At 37.6% G+C, this 18,480-nt stretch overlaps 1 protein-coding gene across 1 annotated transcript; it reads right to left on the minus strand.

The window, feature by feature from the left end:
* Nucleotides 1–10,055: 10,055 nt before the first annotated feature.
* LOC134660060 (clumping factor A-like) lies at nucleotides 10,056–16,488 on the minus strand. Its single transcript, XM_063515760.1, has 5 exons — nucleotides 16,190–16,488; nucleotides 15,088–15,252; nucleotides 14,408–14,567; nucleotides 12,981–13,115; nucleotides 10,056–11,950 (listed from the first exon to the last, which is right to left on the minus strand). The coding sequence occupies exons 1-5, from the start codon at nucleotides 16,409–16,411 to the stop codon at nucleotides 10,101–10,103; spliced, it is 2,532 nt and encodes an 843-aa protein (XP_063371830.1). The 5' UTR covers nucleotides 16,412–16,488; the 3' UTR covers nucleotides 10,056–10,100.
* Between the last annotated feature and the right edge of the window lie 1,992 nt (nucleotides 16,489–18,480).

Genomic DNA, 18,480 nt, shown 5'->3' on the forward strand with positions numbered 1-18,480 from the left:
ACAGTTAGTAACGTATTATTTTTGAAGCCAGTTGTAGGTGCAGTACCTACAGTAGGTACCCAAGTGCAGTCGCCATCACATATCTGACTAGTGAGCACGCACTCTAAAGTAGGGCTCGCGGTCGAGTCCGTGTTTCGTTTACACGTTTCGAATACCCGTTTTCGAATAACACGTACACGGTTTTCTGGCCCGTTCCGCACGTGTAATTAAGAAACGTGTAATTAAGATCCGTTCCCACGGATAAACGGGTATTCGAAGAAACGGATCTTATTTACCCGTGGCTCCGGAGACGTCCTTGACGAGTAGCGAAGGAACGAACCAGCGTAGGTACTTAAGAGCTACAAATGATTAGACAAAAGATTCATGAGGAGTTTCTGTCATATTTAACCTTATTTCGTGGTTCATAGAGTCGAAATTCAATAAACGGTTTACAAAACCCTTTTCTGAGCAGGTAGTTTTTGCTTGCAATGTTGCAATACGAGTAGAAAATTAGAAATACAGTAGGTATACCTACATGCTACTATCAAAATAGTATTTTGTATAAGACTTCAAATACTAATACTTTATGGTTTATTATATAATTTGAAAGCAATAAATATAAAGTGCTAGTAATAAAAAATAAAAGCAATAAAGAGTATAAAGAGAAGACTGTACGATAAAAACTGGCCATGCATGATCTGGTAGGTATACATACAATATTCTTACCAATTGCACATTATTAAACAGCTCTTATATTTTTAATAATCTGTAGATATAAGTCCTATAAGTATAATTATAATTAAAATTCAATCAATTGTCAATCATATTACTGATATTACCTACAATGTATGTGTGAGTTTTCTCGAATAGGTATATTTTATCGAATAAATATTCTGTCAATAAGAAATGTATATTTTTTAATCGTATTATTTTTTAACTTACGAAAGCCAGGCATCTAGGTATTAAGTATTATAGTAAACCATGTAAAAATTGATAAATAATCATGCGAACCTGCCGCTGTATTTGTTACAATTTCTTATGTAGACGTGTTCACCTTATTACACCGACATAAAGCTTATAATTGGTTGTGGCAGTTCTGATAATGGTTTGGGAACCAACTTGTTTTCGGCGATATCAGACAAAAGGGTATTGGAAAACAACACGTTCTAATGAATGGAACACCAGCGGCCGGCATTTATTACCTGAACACTCGTGTGAAAGTGACCCAAGTGAACATGAATGATTACCAATTTTGAGATCTATCTTAATGTTCTTAACAATATAATCGCTAGGTAACCAAAGTAGCATGGGCTTTTATTTTTTTAAGGTTCTCGCGTGAAATCCTTCGTTTCGAATGCCGCTTGTGTGTACTTTTTTTTGCGTCGTTGGCAGATTTGCTGTTTTCGCTCAGCAGTAAATTGATAATAATAAGAAATAACCACGAAGTAATTCATACTTATTACCTGTTATTATCTGTTATTTTTAACTAATATAGGTAGTTTTTGTCTGCACATAATATCTATTCTTCACGAAACTATATTACTTACTTACACAATTATACATGTATAAAATGTATTTCTTTGATTGAAATATAATTATATTAATTATGTAATTAATGATGAATATGTTAGCTTAAAAGTAGAGATGCCCCGAATAGTGGTTTTGGCCGAATACCGAATACCAAATATTCGGCCACCCTCTCGGCCGAATACCGAATATTCGGCATGAGATGCGAACATTGTGAGTCACAATTATTATGAAAACTGTTCGCCAACAAAGCACAACGTTTGCTAAGATATATTTTTTGTAAAACAGAACTAATAAATAGAGTCAATCAAATCAGACCCATGATAAAATGAAAATAGTGTTTCTATTCCATATTGAATGGTATATTGTCCGAATGCGTCCCATTAAAAAGCCCCCAAAAAAATAAAGCTCGTCAAAACTATCCTGAATGGTTTACACCCGATATAATACAGTTAAACAAAGTAAAAAACTCGTACCACAAACTATTTAAACAAACGGGACATCAATTATACTACGCTTTATTTACGTACTATCGAAGAATGATAAACATCCAATCAGAATCTGCCATGCTAGCTTTTATTAACAAATTACAAATTAATATTGCAACGGACCCATCCTCTTTCTGGGCATATGTTAAAAGCCGCCGTGGTTCTAACCAACCTGCTACGTTCGGCGACATGTCTCCACAAGAAGTCGTAGACTCATTTGCCAAATTTTTCAAAAGTGTTTTCCTCCAGAATCCCCCCGCACTGGATGTAACGGCAGCATGCACTTCTGCTACGGCAGAGTCACAAGATAAAATTGGTCGGATCGTTAGCATTGACCATATTAATGATGCGGATATTCGCACGGCTATCAATCGTCTACGACCCAAGTCTACTCAGGGCCCCGATGGCATACCTCAATTCGTAGTGAAGGACTGCCGTGAAGCATTTGTCAAGCCACTCAATTATTTGTTCAATCTGGCATTAAAAAATAAAGCATACCCGTCGGTTTGGAAAACATCAAAAGTCCTACCAATACACAAATCCGGATCCAAATCTGATACACATAATTACAGACCGATTGCAATATTATCGATATTCGGAAAAGTATTTGAGTCCATTATATATGCCCTAGCGAGAAAGCAGCTGAATGGTTGGTTTTGTGACGAGCAACACGGTTTTTTGCAAAAGCGATCAACTACGTCAAACCTGATTAATACTGTCACGTTAATAGCTAATAACTTAGATCAAAGAAGGCAAGTAGATGTTGCCTACTTTGACTTCCAAAAAGCATTCGACAGAGTGGATTGCGATATTTTACTTAAAAAACTGTCTATGGCCGGATTTACTGCACACCTACTTCAGTTTTTAGCCAGTTACCTCTCAGATAGGCACCAGTACGTCCAGTTTAATGGCTATAGATCTTCCCCATTCTTGGTCACTTCTGGTATTGGGCAGGGAAGTAATCTGGGACCCTTAATGTTCCTCATTCTCATAAACGACTTACCAGCAGAAATTAAGTTCTCGACCTGTCTGTTATTTGCTGATGATTTAAAATTAGCTCTCCCGATTAGTGATCCCAGTGATACCACGTTACTTCAGCTTGATATAGAGGCCACTTGTAATTGGGCATCAAAAAATAGCCTCACCCTAAACAAAGACAAATGCTCGGTAATGACATATGCCCGAGTTCGCCAGCCTATAACCTACCAATATACTCTGCAGAGCGAATCCATGAAGCGAACCAATGAAATTAAAGACCTTGGTGTCTCGTTTGATTCCCAACTAACATTTAATCCACACATAGTCAACATAATAATATATAACCTCAGTAACCTCCTCCTTTTTTGAAGTCGGTTAAAAATGAGTGACCTATTTTATGATATAGTTCGACATGAAACAGTTGATAGAATTGTATACATAGAGATTAATATGTTGTAATCACAGAGAGATTAATATGTTGAATTGTATAATATTAGAATGTATACAATAATATAATATAATAAATAATACTAACAACACTATTAGCACGTAAGGTTTATCTGTAAGTGCTAGTATGTATAAAATAAACAATAAACAACAATAAACAATATTCCGTAATCAACAAATGCTTAAAAAAGTAACAACTTTCTAATAATACTTTTTAAATATTAAATATACTACATACCTAATTTTTGGTATTTTTTTTGTGTAATTTTTCTTTTTAGTTAGGGGCAACAGATATTCGGTATTCGGCCGAATAGTAGGCAACATTCGGCCGAATACCGAATATTCGGCAAAGTGGCCGAATAGGCCGAATACCGAATAGTTGCCGAATATTCGTGCCATCTCTACTTAAAAGCAATAATAGTAAAAAAATTAAGGTTTTAATTTCAACTAGGGACGAGTAGGTTTAAAATTAAAAATAGTAGACAATATAGACAGGATAGGACAATATAGATAGGGACACCTACTTCGATTAATATATTGTATAGTTGGCTAAATATGTTATATCAACACAGTCATAAATAATTAAAAAAAAAATCGTACGCCAAACGAGTTCATCTGAAGTCAACATTCAATATTAGACCTTACATACCCAGACTAGAGCATTGATTGGGTCAACCTGTTTCGGATCCGTTCGGGCCGGTGTTAAGTACCCGTGTAAACGGAGATACGTATCTGAGAAACGTGTCTTGGGAACGTTTATTGGAGACGTATCCGGATCCCGGCGGTTCCGTGTAAACCGTGTTCTTAGCACCGCCGGGCTTAAGAACACGGGTATTCGTTTCGGCGTGTAACACGGATACCGGGAGCCCTACTCTAAAGCGGTATCCAGCCAGACGAGACAATTTTTCGCCAATCTGATGAAATTCTCCGATCGAATCAGGCCGTGAGGACGCAAATACCAATTTGATTCCCCTGATTCCCCGATCAAATCATCAGGTGACACAAAAATGCCAATTTTCATAGTAATTATCTATGGAATGCAAATTGGTGATTTAATTTGTGTACGTGTGGACGCTAGATGAGATTGGCCAATTATTTTCCTGAACAAATCGACTGATTTGATCAGTCCCGTCTGGTACAACCACTTTACGCTCTGACAATAGAGGCGTATTCAGATATTTGTGAGCGCCTTAGCCTCTCCGATATATCTGATCTGGTGGTGACTGTACCTCCCTAGACTTGGCTCACGAGATAACCGCCATGTGGGCATTTTTATCCTTGGAGGATATAATCAAACGGAGACGCCATGTCTGTAATTTTCTGTACAAAACAGTCTGCCGATTTTTGCGGGGGAGGGGAACGTCAAATGTATGCGTAACGTAAAAATAGCCATGTCAGATAAACGTCAGTCCATACATTGTGTATGACCGTTGGCCGCCTATTTTCGACAGAGGGGAAAGCCATGTCAATGGCTACTCCGTTTAGTTGTATCCTCCAAGTTTTTATCGTATTTTTAATACCCAATCTGCATGTGACATTTCTAAATAAATTAATGTGTGAAAATTAAAAAAAAAATTACTACAAACATTTTATGTGACAGTGGCTGATTGGACTTAATCCATCCTAAGCCATACGATCAAATAATAAATATGTGACAGTTACTCCATATATTTAATAAATGAACTGTCATGTCTTCATGTGTGTCATAGGGACCACATTCGGCGCGAGATGTACGAATATGTGGGTCGAGCGGTATGTAATATAACTAATATGGGGCATTATCTATGAAAAGGGACCTTATTGTCGATGGCGCTTACGCCGCACAGCGTCGCGCGGCATTGTATTTATATCAGAGCATCATTAATAATGGCGTAAGCGCCATCGACAATAAAGTCCCTTTTCATAGATAACGTCGCATATATGACATTAACTGTCCTCAGGGATGTGCAGAAGGCGCTCTCGAAGCCGGACATAATGCCGGGGCTTCTCTAGGCGGGTCATCAGGAAGCGCTATCGGCGGGCCAGGAAGCGCTATCGGCGGGCCAGGAGGCGCTGCCGGCGGACCAGGAAGCTATGTCGGCGGGCCAGGAAGCGATGTCGGCGGACCAGGAAGCTATGTCGGCGGGCCAGTAAGCGATGTCGGCGGGCCAGGAAGCGATGTCGGCGGACCAGGAAGCTATGTCGGCGGACCAGGAAGCGATGTCGGCGGGCCAGGAAGCGCTATCGGTGGGCCAGGAAGCGCTGCCGGCGGGCCAGGAGGCGCTGCCGGTAATGTAGCACAACAAGGACTTGATTCTGCCGCGTCTGGTGATTCTGCTGACGGACCATGTGGCGCTGCCGATAATATTGCAAGCGGACCCGGACTTAGCGCTGGACATGGCGCAGACGGACAAGCTCAAGGTGCTATTGGAACCGGACTTAGCGCAGGAGCTGGCGTCGCTGGACAAGCTCAAGGTGCCGGTGGATCCGGACTTGGCGCCGGACATGGACTTACAAGTCACAGTGGAAGCAACGGGATAGGCTCAGACTGCTGAACCAGCCTATAAAGATCTGTTAACAATAAACCTTGTCAATTTTATTTCCCCTTTTTAGGGGTCCGTACCAAAAGGTTAGAAACGGATTACTTAAGACTCCACTGTCTGTCTGTCACCAGACTGTATTTCATGAACCGTGATAGCTAGACAGCAATTTTCACAGATGATGTATTTCTGTTGCCGGTAGAACAACAAATCCTAAAAACAATAAAATAATTATTTCAGTGGGGCTCCCATACAACAAACGTGATTTTTTTCGCGATATTACGGAATGGTACGGAATTCTTCGTGCGCGAGTCCGACTCGCATTTGTTTAAATAAAGACAAGTTTTATTATACTACAATTGTGTTTTTCTATGATTTTTCTTATTCCCTAGTGCGGAAAATAGCACATTACGTTCATAATGTCGAAAAGTCAAAGGGCTTGCCTTGTACTGTAAAACGTTGTACAATACACGTGCGAAAAGGTAATTCATAACTCGTGTCGATTTAAAACACTCCCTTCGGTCGTGTTTCAATGTATCGCCACTTTTCGCACTTGTATCGTAGTATACTATCTATCTATATATATAAATGCAAGTGTCCTGACTGACTGACTGACTGACTGACTGACTGACTGATTCATCAACGCAGAGCCGAAACTACAAAAGCTAGAAAGTTGAAATTTGCACACTAGGTTGCATTTATAAAGTGTACAAGAGATAAGACGCGATTTTGAAAAATTCAACCCCTAAGGGGGTTAAAAAGGGGATGAAAGGTTGTATGGGGTTCAAGTTTTATTTTAAGCTAGGAATTTGAAACTTTGTAAAAATGTATTATATGAAAAAACAAGAAAACTAATTTTAGCGTTTTTGAAAATTCATCCCCCAAGATGGTGAAAAAGGGGTTGAAAGTTTGTATGGAGATCAAATATTTTTGTGAGTGTGGGACTTGAAACTTTGTATATGGGTATATCATTATAAGACAGGAAAAGTAATTTCAGCGTTTTTGAAAATTCATCCCCTAACAGGGTTAAAAAGGGGTTGAAAGTTTGAATCCATTACAAATGCTTTGAAACTTCTTAGAAAGGCATAATAGCCGATTACAAAATAAAGTAATTGCAACGTTTTTGGAAATTGAACCCCTAAGGGGGTTAAAAAGGGGATGAAAATTCGTCTTGGGGTGCAAATTTTATTTTAAGCTAGGTCCTTGAAACTTTGCAAAAAGGTATTAAATTTAAATACATAAAAACTAATTTCAGCGTTTTTGAAAATTCATCCCCCAAGGTGGTGAAAAAAGGGTTGAAAGTTTGTATGGATATCAAACATTTTTTCGAGCGCGGGACTTGAATCTTTGTATTTGGGGATATTATTAGAAGACAATATAAGTAATTTCAGCGTTTTGTAAAATTCATCCCCGAACAGGGTTAAAAAGGGGTTGAAAGTTTGTATGGGGTTCAAATTTTATTTTAAGCAGGGTACTTGAAACTTCGTCAAAAGATATATTATTAAAACACAAGAAAACAAATTTCAGCGTTTTTGTAAATTCATCCCGTAAGGTGGTGAAAAAGGGGTTGAAAGTTTGTATGGATATCAAACATTTTTTCGAACGCGGGACTTGAATCTTTGTATTTGGGGTTACTATTAAAAGATAGGAAAAGTAATTTCAGCGTTTTGTAAAATTCATCCCGTAACAGGGTTAAAAAGGGGTTGAAAGTTTGTATGCACATCAAATATTTTTTTGAGTGCGGGACTTGAATCTTTGTACAAGGGCATATTATAAGAATACAAGAAAAGTAATTTCAGTGTTTTTGAAAATTCATCCCCCATGATGGTGAAAAAGGGGTTGAAAGTTTGTATGCACATCAAATATTTTTTTGAGTGCGGGGCTTGAATCTTTGTATAAGGGCATATTATAAAAATACAAGAAAAGTAATTTCAGCGTTTTTGAAAATTCATTCCCCAAGGTGGTGAAAAAGGTGTTGAAAGTTTGTATGGAGATCAAACATTTTTTTGAGTGCGGGACTTGAATCGTTGTATAAAGGCATATTATTAGAATACATGAAAAGTAATTTCAGCTTTTTTTAAAATTCATCCCCTAAAAGGTTTAAGAAGGGGTTGAAAGTTGGTAGAGCCGCTCTACTAGAGCTAGGTAGTAGGTTTTATTAAATAGTGGACTTGAAAATATGCTGGGGGTTGAGAGGGATTATATCGAGAACAATTTTATTCAGTTAGAGGCTTGAAACTTCGTAGCCAGGTTGTGTATAATAATTAACAAATGATTAATAGTCCCTACTGCTATCTTTTGCTGCATAATGTTCTAAGCTAATGTAGAATATATAACCACCAATATACAAATCCACGCGTACGAAGTCGCGGGCAACAGCTAGTTACTTATATGTCAGTGAACAAAAATGTATCTATGTGTGCATCACATTATAGTCTGTCAAGAAATTGTAGAAATTTATTGAGGGCTTCCTACGTAACTGTCACATTTTCGACGTAAAATGCTTAAACATGGCAACAATTTAGTATGTAAATTTGTTACCATTTTATTTAATTTCTACTATTTTATGACGCACTATAACGAATAAAATGGTGGCTATTAGCCAGTCCGGACTCTCCGGATTAGCGAGGTTCTACTTTACATCTAGAATTCTAGCAAACCCAGGGAGCCCAAATCCACCATTATAAAAAAACGGATATAACAAAAAACATTAATTTAATTATCGAACCTGCTAACTATAGTTGGTCAAGCAGATCTTGTCAATAGAAAAAGGCGGCAAATTTGAAAAATTTATACGCGGAGGGATATCATCCCATAGAAAATGTGAATTTCGCGCCTTTTTTTACTGACAAGATTTCCTTGACCAGCAATAAATTTCACGGGAATCGGTTGTGAAATGCAACCAGTAGAAGATCACATCCAAAAGGGACTTAATAAAATAAATAAATAAATATTATAGGACATTATTACACAAATTGACTAAGCCCCACGGTAAGCTCAAGAAAGCTTGTGTTGTCAGACAACGATATATATAATATACAAATACTTAAATACATAAAAAACAACCATGACTCAGGAACAAATATCTGTGCTCATCACACAAATAAATGCCCTTACTGGGATTCGAACCCAGGACCGCGGCTTCACAGGCAGGGTCACTACCTACTAGGCCAGACCGGTCGACAAAAACATACTAAAGCATATTTGCCCAATGTCCATGCTGAATCGTCAAATGTTAAGTTTTAAATCCGACCTGTCGCATAATGAACGAGGTATGCGCAGACGCTATTGTATATTGCAGATCCACTATTGTAGTTCGTTTTTTTTTGCATTAGAAATAACTTGAAAGAAGGTAAGCGATCTTGACATGTCTTTTAATTGAAAAACGCTTTTTAAAAATCAGTAACTATTACTTATGAAAGCAGAAGAATATAAATGATCGTATTAGATTAATTAGATTCATAATTGTTACATATTTGCCGTAACTTATTTTTAAAATGTGTTTTTCAATTAAAAGACACATCAAGATCGTTTACCTTATTTCTAATGCTAAAAAAACGAACTATAATAACTAAATTAAATAGTCAAGTATACAGTATACGCATTACTTTTATTTACTTTTTCTACTCCAGCACTTAAATGTGTCAATTAAATGACTGACAGTGATATCTAAAGCAATGTCATTTGAATGCTTTGTCTATAGGCTCATAAGATGACTGCTAGCAGTCATCTTATGAGTATAATACAACTGCTTTATTTTTTTTAAAGATACAAGTTCCGATCATCTTGATTGAAAGAGGTATGTTTTCATTTACAATAATAACTCTTTTTTTTTTTAAATAATAACTCTTTTTTTTTAAATAATAACTCTTTTTTTTTAATAATAACTCTTTTTTTTTTTTAATAATATTTTTTTTGCTGCAGCTGTCATAGAAAAAGTTATGTATGCAACAGCTCATAATTGGTTCTTAAAATTCTCGGGTCTTTTTTTACAAAACTCGACTACGTCTCGTTTTGTAACTTCGACCCTTGAATTTTAAGAACCCTTATTATATCACTGTTGCATAAACTACTATTAAAATACATGACATACAAAGAGTCTTACTTGACTTATGATTTATGGTGTACAGTCTGTGTTATTTACTTGTCTATGACACTAATTTTAAGCTACTTTCTCTTTATCCTTATTTTTCTTTTGTTTCTTCTTTTTCTTCTTATTCGGATCTTTTTGCTTATTAATGTCATTAGATTTCAAAAGTCTCTTATACATTTTCAGCAGTTGTTTGGCGTCTTTTTTCATTTCTTTTGTAACGTTTTCACTTTCATCTTCTTTGTTCAAATCTTTGTTTTCAGAATCTTCTTTGTTTTGTGTATCTTTAGCTTCTGTCGTGTCTACTTCTTTAACTGGATCTACATATTTGGTAGAACCTACAAGAGTTTCATACTGCTCAATAGTACCATCTTCAACTGTCGGTTTATCATCTTCTTTTTCTTCCTGTGCTTCTTTTTCTGCTAACTCTGCTTTCTTAGCTTCTTCTAACTTATTTTTCAACTCTTTGTTCTTCTTTCTAATAGCATTTAGAATATTAGATGTAGTCAATACTCGTTTTACTTTCTTACTTCCGAGGTATCTATCTTTCCATGATACGTTTTCAAGGTCCTCTGTATCTTTTTCCATTTCCATGTTTTCGTTTGGTATTGGTATCACTGTTTCTTCTTTTTCTAAGTCAATTTCATCCATCCGAGCCGAAAATGCTTCTATTTCTTCTGCAGTAGGTTCTTTAGATAGAACTGACACGCCTTCCACCTCGTAGCAAGATGAATCATCAGAAATTTCTAAATATTCATACACGTCATCATCGTCATCATCTATTGTTTCTATCACAGTGGTAGGTACCTCTTTATCTTTGACATCTTTGTCTTTATAAAAGTTTTCATCAGTTTGCTCCCGAAAACCCGATTTCTTTTTTTCTTTCTTGGACTTCTTGTCCTTTTTCTTTTTCTTCTTCTTCTTGTGCTCGTCGTCGGATATACATACTACTTCCGGTTGCACATCCGAGGCTTCAACTTCAGAACTGTCTCTGTCAGATATTTCACCGTCCGATTTTGTTTCTAGACAAGGTGAGTTTTCCGCTTTATCGTCACTTTTCGCAATATTCGCACATTCATCTGTTTCTTCTATCTTGTCATTATTTTGTTCATTATGAGCATCATCTGTTTTTTCTTTACTTAAATCCTGAGCTCCCTTGTTGTCATCACAATTTTCAACAATTTGTTTATCAACTTGTGAATCATTGGATTCTATTTCTTTATTATCGTTTGATGTCGTACTATCATCGCTTATTACTGGCAAATCATTAATTTCTACTGTCTCTTCATTGTTATTAGGTCCTCTTATCTCTTCATCTTTTTTCCCATCTCCTTTTTCTTCTGGCTCGGCTGCAATGTCCCTTTCAGTGTCATCATTTTCGAAATCGCCATCTTTATTTTGTATCTCAACGGCTTTTTTCTCAGTATCATTTGGTTTTTCATCATCGTTATCGGTTTCACTGTCATCCGAACTATCAGAATCGCTGGAGCTAACAGTATCCAAGTTCTTTGCATCTAAATCCTCAAGCAGATCCATTTTCTCTGTATCCGATAACTGTATAGTTATTTCATCTTCGTCACTGCCTTCTTTTTCTTTTACCTTCTTCTTTTTCTTCTTACTCTTCTTACTTTTGTTCTTAGCTTCATTGCTAGCTTTATTAGGTTCTGTCTCAGTGTTTTTGACATTAGTTGTAGCAGTATTATTGACAGTATTGCTAGTTTCAACTTTTTCTTTTTCAGCTACTTTATTAGATGTTGTTTCTTTAATAACAGTTTCTGTTGGCTTTTGCCTCTTCAGTTTAATTCTCCGCGTCGGCTTGGACTGTGGAACTGTTATTACCAGATCGTTTATTCTTTTAGTCACTGATTTTGAGTCACCATTCTTATTTGTCTCAGTTTCATTAGACTGTGATGTGCTCGTTCCTGGAATCAATAAATAAGTAAAATGCATTTACAGTACATATGGCCCTATCTTCACGCACTAGTGCGTAAAATAGCACTTTTCGTGCGATGTCGAAAGTTTAAAGGGCCATATGTACTGTAAAACGTTGTTAGATACACGTGCGAATAGGTAATTCGCAACTCGTGTCGATTTAAAACACTCCCTTCGGTCGTGTTTTAATTTATCGCTACTCGTTTCGAATTTCCTCTTTTTCGCACTTGTATCGAAAATAACTATTATTTCAGGCGAATCAGTGTCCATGATTTGTTAGTAATAATAAAATACTTAAATAAGTATATTAGTACCTAAAGTTTACTGTTGAAAAATTGATAATGATATTAATGATTTAAATTTAATATAACTATTTATAATTAACAATACTTAGATAATTTAGTTCAGTAATTTGACATTGATACACATTGACTTGTTTTTTTTTTCTCTTCAACATTATTCTGTACTGCTTATTTAATATTTGTAATTTAATTTTGTAATAAATATTTGAATGCTGAAATTCCAGCCAGACATGTAAAGAACTGAATTTGTATATATTGACATCTTATGTATAACTCGTGTTTTATCAAATAAACGATTATCTTATCTTATCTTAAACCTAAGTGAAGCGAGGACCAGTGCCCGATTAGGCGACTGTCCCACCTCCCCGCTACTACGCTCAGGAGGCTCTGGCGGCTGTCGCGTACTCTGCGGAGCCAGGCGTGGCTAAAAGTACATCCGTTCCGCCCCAATTTTGGGGAAAGCCATAAGCCGCGCGTGGCGCTGTCGCCACCTAGCGGCCATATCTGTGCTGATCGTAACAGACGCGTTTTGTTAGAGAGTGAGTCTTCTGTACTATTATTTATTCTGTGGCGGAGCGTCGCGGCGCAGCGTCGCATGAAAAACCGTCAACGTGCGCGTCCTCACTATCCGGTATCCGGCCGCATATTAAAATAAAGGCAGGATATGCCGGATAGTCACCGAATATCCGGTGAATCTCTACTAAATATAGTTTCTCACCAATCTGCTGGTCGAGCCTCTTCACATCCGGTTTCTCGTCATCGCTGCTGATCTCCACCACTTCCGCCGGCTCTTCTTTGATCAGGACCTCGTCGTTATCGGAGCTCGCGGGCTCCGCTGCCGGCTCGGCGGCTTCTGAAAAAAAAAGCGGCCAAGTGCGAGTCGGACTCGCCCATGAAGGGTTCCGTATTTAGGCGATTTATGACGTATTAAAAAAAAACTACTTACTAGATCTCGTTCAAACCAATTTTCGGTGGAAGTTTACATGGTAATGTACATCATATATTTTTTTTAGTTTTATCATTCTCTTATTTTAGAAGTTACAGGGGGGGGACACATTTTACCACTTTGGAAGTGTCTCTCGTGCAAACTATTCAGTTTAGAAAAAAATGATATTAGAAACCTCAATATCATTTTTGTAGACCTATCCATAGATACCCCACACGTATGGGTTTGATGAAAAATAAATTTTTGAGTTTCAGTTCGAAATATGGGGAACCCCAAAAATTTATTGTTTTTTTTCTATTTTTGTGTGAAAATCTTAATGCGGTTCACAGAATACATCTACTTACCAAGTTTCAACAGTATAGTTCTTATAGTTTCGGAGAAAAGTGGCTGAAAGTGACAGACATGATGAATCTATAAGGGTTCCGTTTTTTGCCATTTGGCTACGGAACCCTAAAAAGCAATATAATATTTAAAACTTTCGCGTTTTGAACACATATTAACTCACATTTACAGACCAGTAATACAGAAGTTAAAGACAAAGGATCTATCTTCGGACGTGTGCGTGGATATTGTGAGTGTTGCGTGTCGGACTATTGACAATAATTAACATTATGTGTAGTGGGTGGTTTGAAAATGTGATGTCTACCCCAAACTTTTTCATACACTTTTCGTCGGGTAGTTGCACAAATCTCTGTTTTGACATTTTGCTGGGACATCAGTTAGCCGCGACCATGACCAGTGAAACCTGTGTCGAAACGTCGGTAAATAAAGGTATGTGAATAAAATTCGCGCTAGACCCGTCTATAAATGTGAGTTAAAAAAAAAACAATTTACTATTCGTCTAAGTATATTAATCTATGAATAGGGAATATTACGCGAAACTCTGCGTAGGGGGCGCCACTCCTACAATGTCACAATCTACAAGCAAACGAGAAAGTCGATTTTTTTATCTAACCTCTCTATCACTCTTGCATATTCGTATTTGAGCAATATAAAGAGGCAGATAGCGGAGTGCGGAGTTTCGATATCGCGTTTCCCGGTAGGCCCTTTGTAAACAAACCGCCTTGATGTATCAATGTCATATTTGATTGTCTGTGAAAACTTGTCGCAACTCGAGCACGGTCAGGCCGGCGCGAGAGGCTCGACTTTCACCCTCATCGCCCGACTTTGTAAACTAAAACATGTAAACCAAAACTAACTGGTCGGCTCCTTGTGTAGCTGCGCGCGGATGGCTCGAGCTCGGGCCTGCAGCTCGAGCAACTCGAGCACGGTCAGGCCAGCGCGAGAGGCTCGAGTTTCACCCTCGTCGCCCGACTTTGACTTCTTGCGGCGTTTCTTCTTCGAATGTCTGTGCTTGTGCTGAAACAAGTACAATTTAAAATAAGAACAAATATAATCAGTTTAAAATTATAGCCTTGATTTTTTTAGTTTCCAACTTTCCAACCGCAAATTCTTGAAATCATTGAAAACCTTTCAACTTTATTTTTGTTACTTAGCGGTTGATTTTGAACAAAATGCTTAGAAGAACTCTACAATTTATAGAATACTGGGTAACTGTTACGTCTGTTACCGTGAACAAGATGCATGTAACTGCGTCGAAATATCGGGAGCTCGAAAACAATACAAAAGGTATTCACGTTCCATATCCCGGCTGATATAAGTCTTTTTTTTTAATGAAACTAACCGTGAATCATTCAAAACTGTTATTAATGATGACGTCGCAACACTTTATTATTGCAAATGGCATGCAGAGTTACCTTAGTCCAATTCTATCACACATGTGAAAAGTTGAAAACACACTCAATAGACACAGACAGTCGCCAAAGTGATGCCATAACTTTCCGTAGCACCAATTTGTTACATAAAAAAAGCCACAAACCTTTTTCTTCTTGCTAGCCTGGCTCAGTATCTCATCGTCGGAAGATATGCTGTCAAGAGAGATGGTCTCCAACTGTTCGGCTGACTGGCTGGAGGAGTCCGTGTCTGACGGGGGCTCTGCACCGTCCAGGATAGCGCATAGCCGCTTCGAACTTATTCCAAGAAGCTGAAACAGAAGTTAACTATCTATCTATCTATTAAGCCCTTTTGTTCTGAGTTAGAGTATGACTCTAAGCTCAGTGTGCCGCTTGGCAGAGGCCTACTCTAGCTCTTTTCATTGCGGTCTGTCGTGGGCCACTTTTCTCCATTTCGGGCCCGCTGTGAGATTGAGTTCATCATACAGAAGTTAACATTAAACTCTAATAGAGCCATGACTGGAATTGAACCAGTTTGTCCTGCATTTGCAGCAGACACCATAACCGCTGGACCAGGAGTCAGCAAGCCGCATGTAGGACATTCTTACACAGATTAACTAAGTTGCACAGTAAGCGCAAGAAGGCTTGTGTCGTAGGTACTCAGACAACGATATATATAATATACAAATACATAATAAACACCCAAGAATCAGGAACAAATATCTGTACTCATCACACAAATAAATGCCTTTACCGAGATTCAAACCCGGCTTCACAGGAAGGGTATGATTGTCACTCTTCATGAGACCAAAAACATCACATTTAGAGTTCTAAGAACACTGAAAACAACAATTGTGGCTCTTTTGAGATTTATAAAACTGGTGATTTCTAATAGGTTTAGTTTTTTGTGCAGTTGGTGAGATCTAGAAAACTAATTAAGGATTACCGGCACAATTTACCCTGAAAATACCGTCATCGGGCAAAAACTCTGGTATTTGTATAGTATGTCGCTCAGACACAGTCAGAAGAGAGAGAGAAATTTTATTTAACAAAAAGGAAGAGCTTCACTCCTACTCTCCTACTGCACTACCGACCTTCTGCGACTGGAGTATGTGTACAAACGCAAGAATTAAAAGCGACAAAATAGTCTTGACCCACAAAGACCTTACCAATTTGCTAGAAAGGCGCCAGAAAACCAGATTTAAATTTTATTTTACGTTTAACGGCAAGAAACACGTCCGTACTTACTTCTTCCAAACATAACTCCTGTAAATCGTCTATAGAGAGCCGTCTGACGCACTCAGGGGCCAAAGACTTGAGTTCTTTCGATTTCAAAACGGAAAACACTTGATGCATCAACTCTACTCTATCGTGAATGAAATACGCCAAATCATGCTCCTCCGGTCTTCGACTAGATGAGGAAGTCGTCGCTTTCTCTTCTTTGATTCTATGCTTCCTCATTCGGTTCATCTTTGAAGTATTTTTTTCAATTGAGTAAATAATTCCAGACACATCTTTGGATAAGATTTAATCCTACTAAATGAAAAAGTTATGGAAATTCTAGACGACAATAGGAATTATTCACGCTTTTATATTTTGCCGTATTATACAACAGTGGTACGTCAAATATGACATCTAACGGGTGCGTTCCAATTAAATTTTCGGGATATTTGTTTGTTTGTTACTTGGTTTGGTCATCAGCCTTTGAGTATATAGCTTTGGGCTCGTCTCGTGGCTCGCGCAAGAGTTTAAACCGGGGGTGACGTTGTCCGATGGACGAAAAAAGATGAAACGTGACGTTTTTTGACGGAACATGATTTGGAACATGACAAGACAGCAACCAAATTTAAATATAATCCGGGCCCTATCTGGCTCCTGGTGGGGAGCCCACCCATATTCTCAGAAATTATTATATAACGCCTTAGTCAGGTCTCTTCTCGATTTCGGTTCTATTATAATTGAGCCGTGTCGCAAAAAAGATCTTAAGAAACTAGATAGGATCCAATCTAAAGCCCTCAGAATAGTTACCGGTGCCATGAGATCTTCCCCCATTAGAGCGCTTCAAGTAGAATGCGCTGATCCCCCCTTAAAGATTCGTCGTCAGTATCTAGCTGATAGATATTTATTCCGTGTTGCTCAATTAGAAAACCACCCTATCTTCCCAAAGCTTCAAATATTACAATCCCATGTTGATGTGAATCGGTTATGGCTGAGAAGACCAAAACCAAATCTTGTTACCAGTCTAGTTAGATTAAATAATATTGAGGTTCCCTTAACTAAATTCTCTAAGATCCCCATTTATACAGTTCCTTTCGAGGCCCTCACGTTCCAGCAGAAATCAGTGAACATTGGCGTCAACCGTAGTTCGACTGACGTCAATGACAGATTCCTGTCTTCAGTAAGAACTAAGTGGCAGGAATGGGATTTACTCTTCTCGGATGCTTCAAAATCTAACAATAGTTTAGTTGGTTGTGCCTTCATTCATGATAATTTGATGACAACCCACAAATTTCAACTTCCCTCAGTTTGCTCTATCTTCACCGGAGAATGCGTAGCCATTTTGAAAGCAGTTAAATATATAATAGAACTCAAGGCAAGGTGCCCAAATCGGTAATCTTTTCTGATAGTTTAAGCTCGATCCAGGCCATTACCTGTACTTCTATCTGTAATTCTATCAAAAATTGCTCAAAAGCCCCTATAATTTGCCTAATTAAAGAAGCTCTTTTTTCTTGCCACTTGTTAAATTTAGAAGTACAGTTATCATGGATTCCAAGCCACAAAGGAATCCACGGTAACGAAAAAGCAGATGAAGCTGCCAAAGAGGCGGCTACAAATGGTAGTAGGTCCTTTTTTAAATGCTTCAGTAAGGACTTGGACGTAGTTTCATCATCAAAGCTACTTTCTGTTTGGTCGGATCTTTGGGTTTCTAATAACAAATTACAATTCTTTCAAATTCAAAAAAATATTTATCGTAAACCTTGGTTTTATAAACATAGGTTCAAGAAAAAAGTAACAAGTGTTCTGATTCGCCTTAGAATGGGTCATGTGTGCTCTCCGGAGTTTCTATTTAGGATTAATGTAAAAGGTAGCCCGGAATGCCAATGTGGGAATTGTGTAGGTACAATTGAACATATATTTTTCGAATGTCCGTTGAACCGTCTTTCCTTATACGATCTCTTGATAAAATTCAAAGTCTGCCTCCCCTGTAATGTCAAATCTCTTCTGGCTAGTTCTGAACCCAATGTATTAAAACTGTTGGCATATTTTATTGATAAAAATAATATAAGTCTATAAATATTTCTTATGTATGTTCAGCTATATGTGTTTATTGCTAATGTTATATTATTAAAACTATCTTTATGTGTATAATTCTCTAAATTCAAAATTCTGGGCTAAATCATATTAGGTGCACTCCTCAGTTTGTCCTTATATTATAACTAAACTTGACATTGGCAAAGTGCCCTGGCAGCAAAAGCCATTCTAACAAAAAAAAAAAAAAAAAAAAAAGACAGCAACCACAGCAACAATCACAAAAGCAC

This window comes from Cydia amplana, chromosome 26 (genome assembly GCF_948474715.1).
Source record: "Cydia amplana chromosome 26, ilCydAmpl1.1, whole genome shotgun sequence".
Taxonomy (NCBI): Eukaryota; Metazoa; Arthropoda; class Insecta; order Lepidoptera; family Tortricidae; genus Cydia; species Cydia amplana.

Excerpts from the sequence above, each read along its gene's own strand:
- LOC134660060 (XM_063515760.1), bottom strand. The coding sequence starts at position 16,411 with ATGAACCGAATGAGGAAGCATAGAATCAAAGAAGAGAAAGCGACGACT. Across the intron at positions 13,116-14,407 it reads GCTACACAAGGAGCCGACCA|AAGCCGCCGAGCCGGCAGCG; the intron begins GTTAGTTTTGGT and ends TTTTTTTTTCAG. Across the intron at positions 11,951-12,980 it reads GAGGCTCGACCAGCAGATTG|GAACGAGCACATCACAGTCT; the intron begins GTGAGAAACTAT and ends TATTGATTCCAG.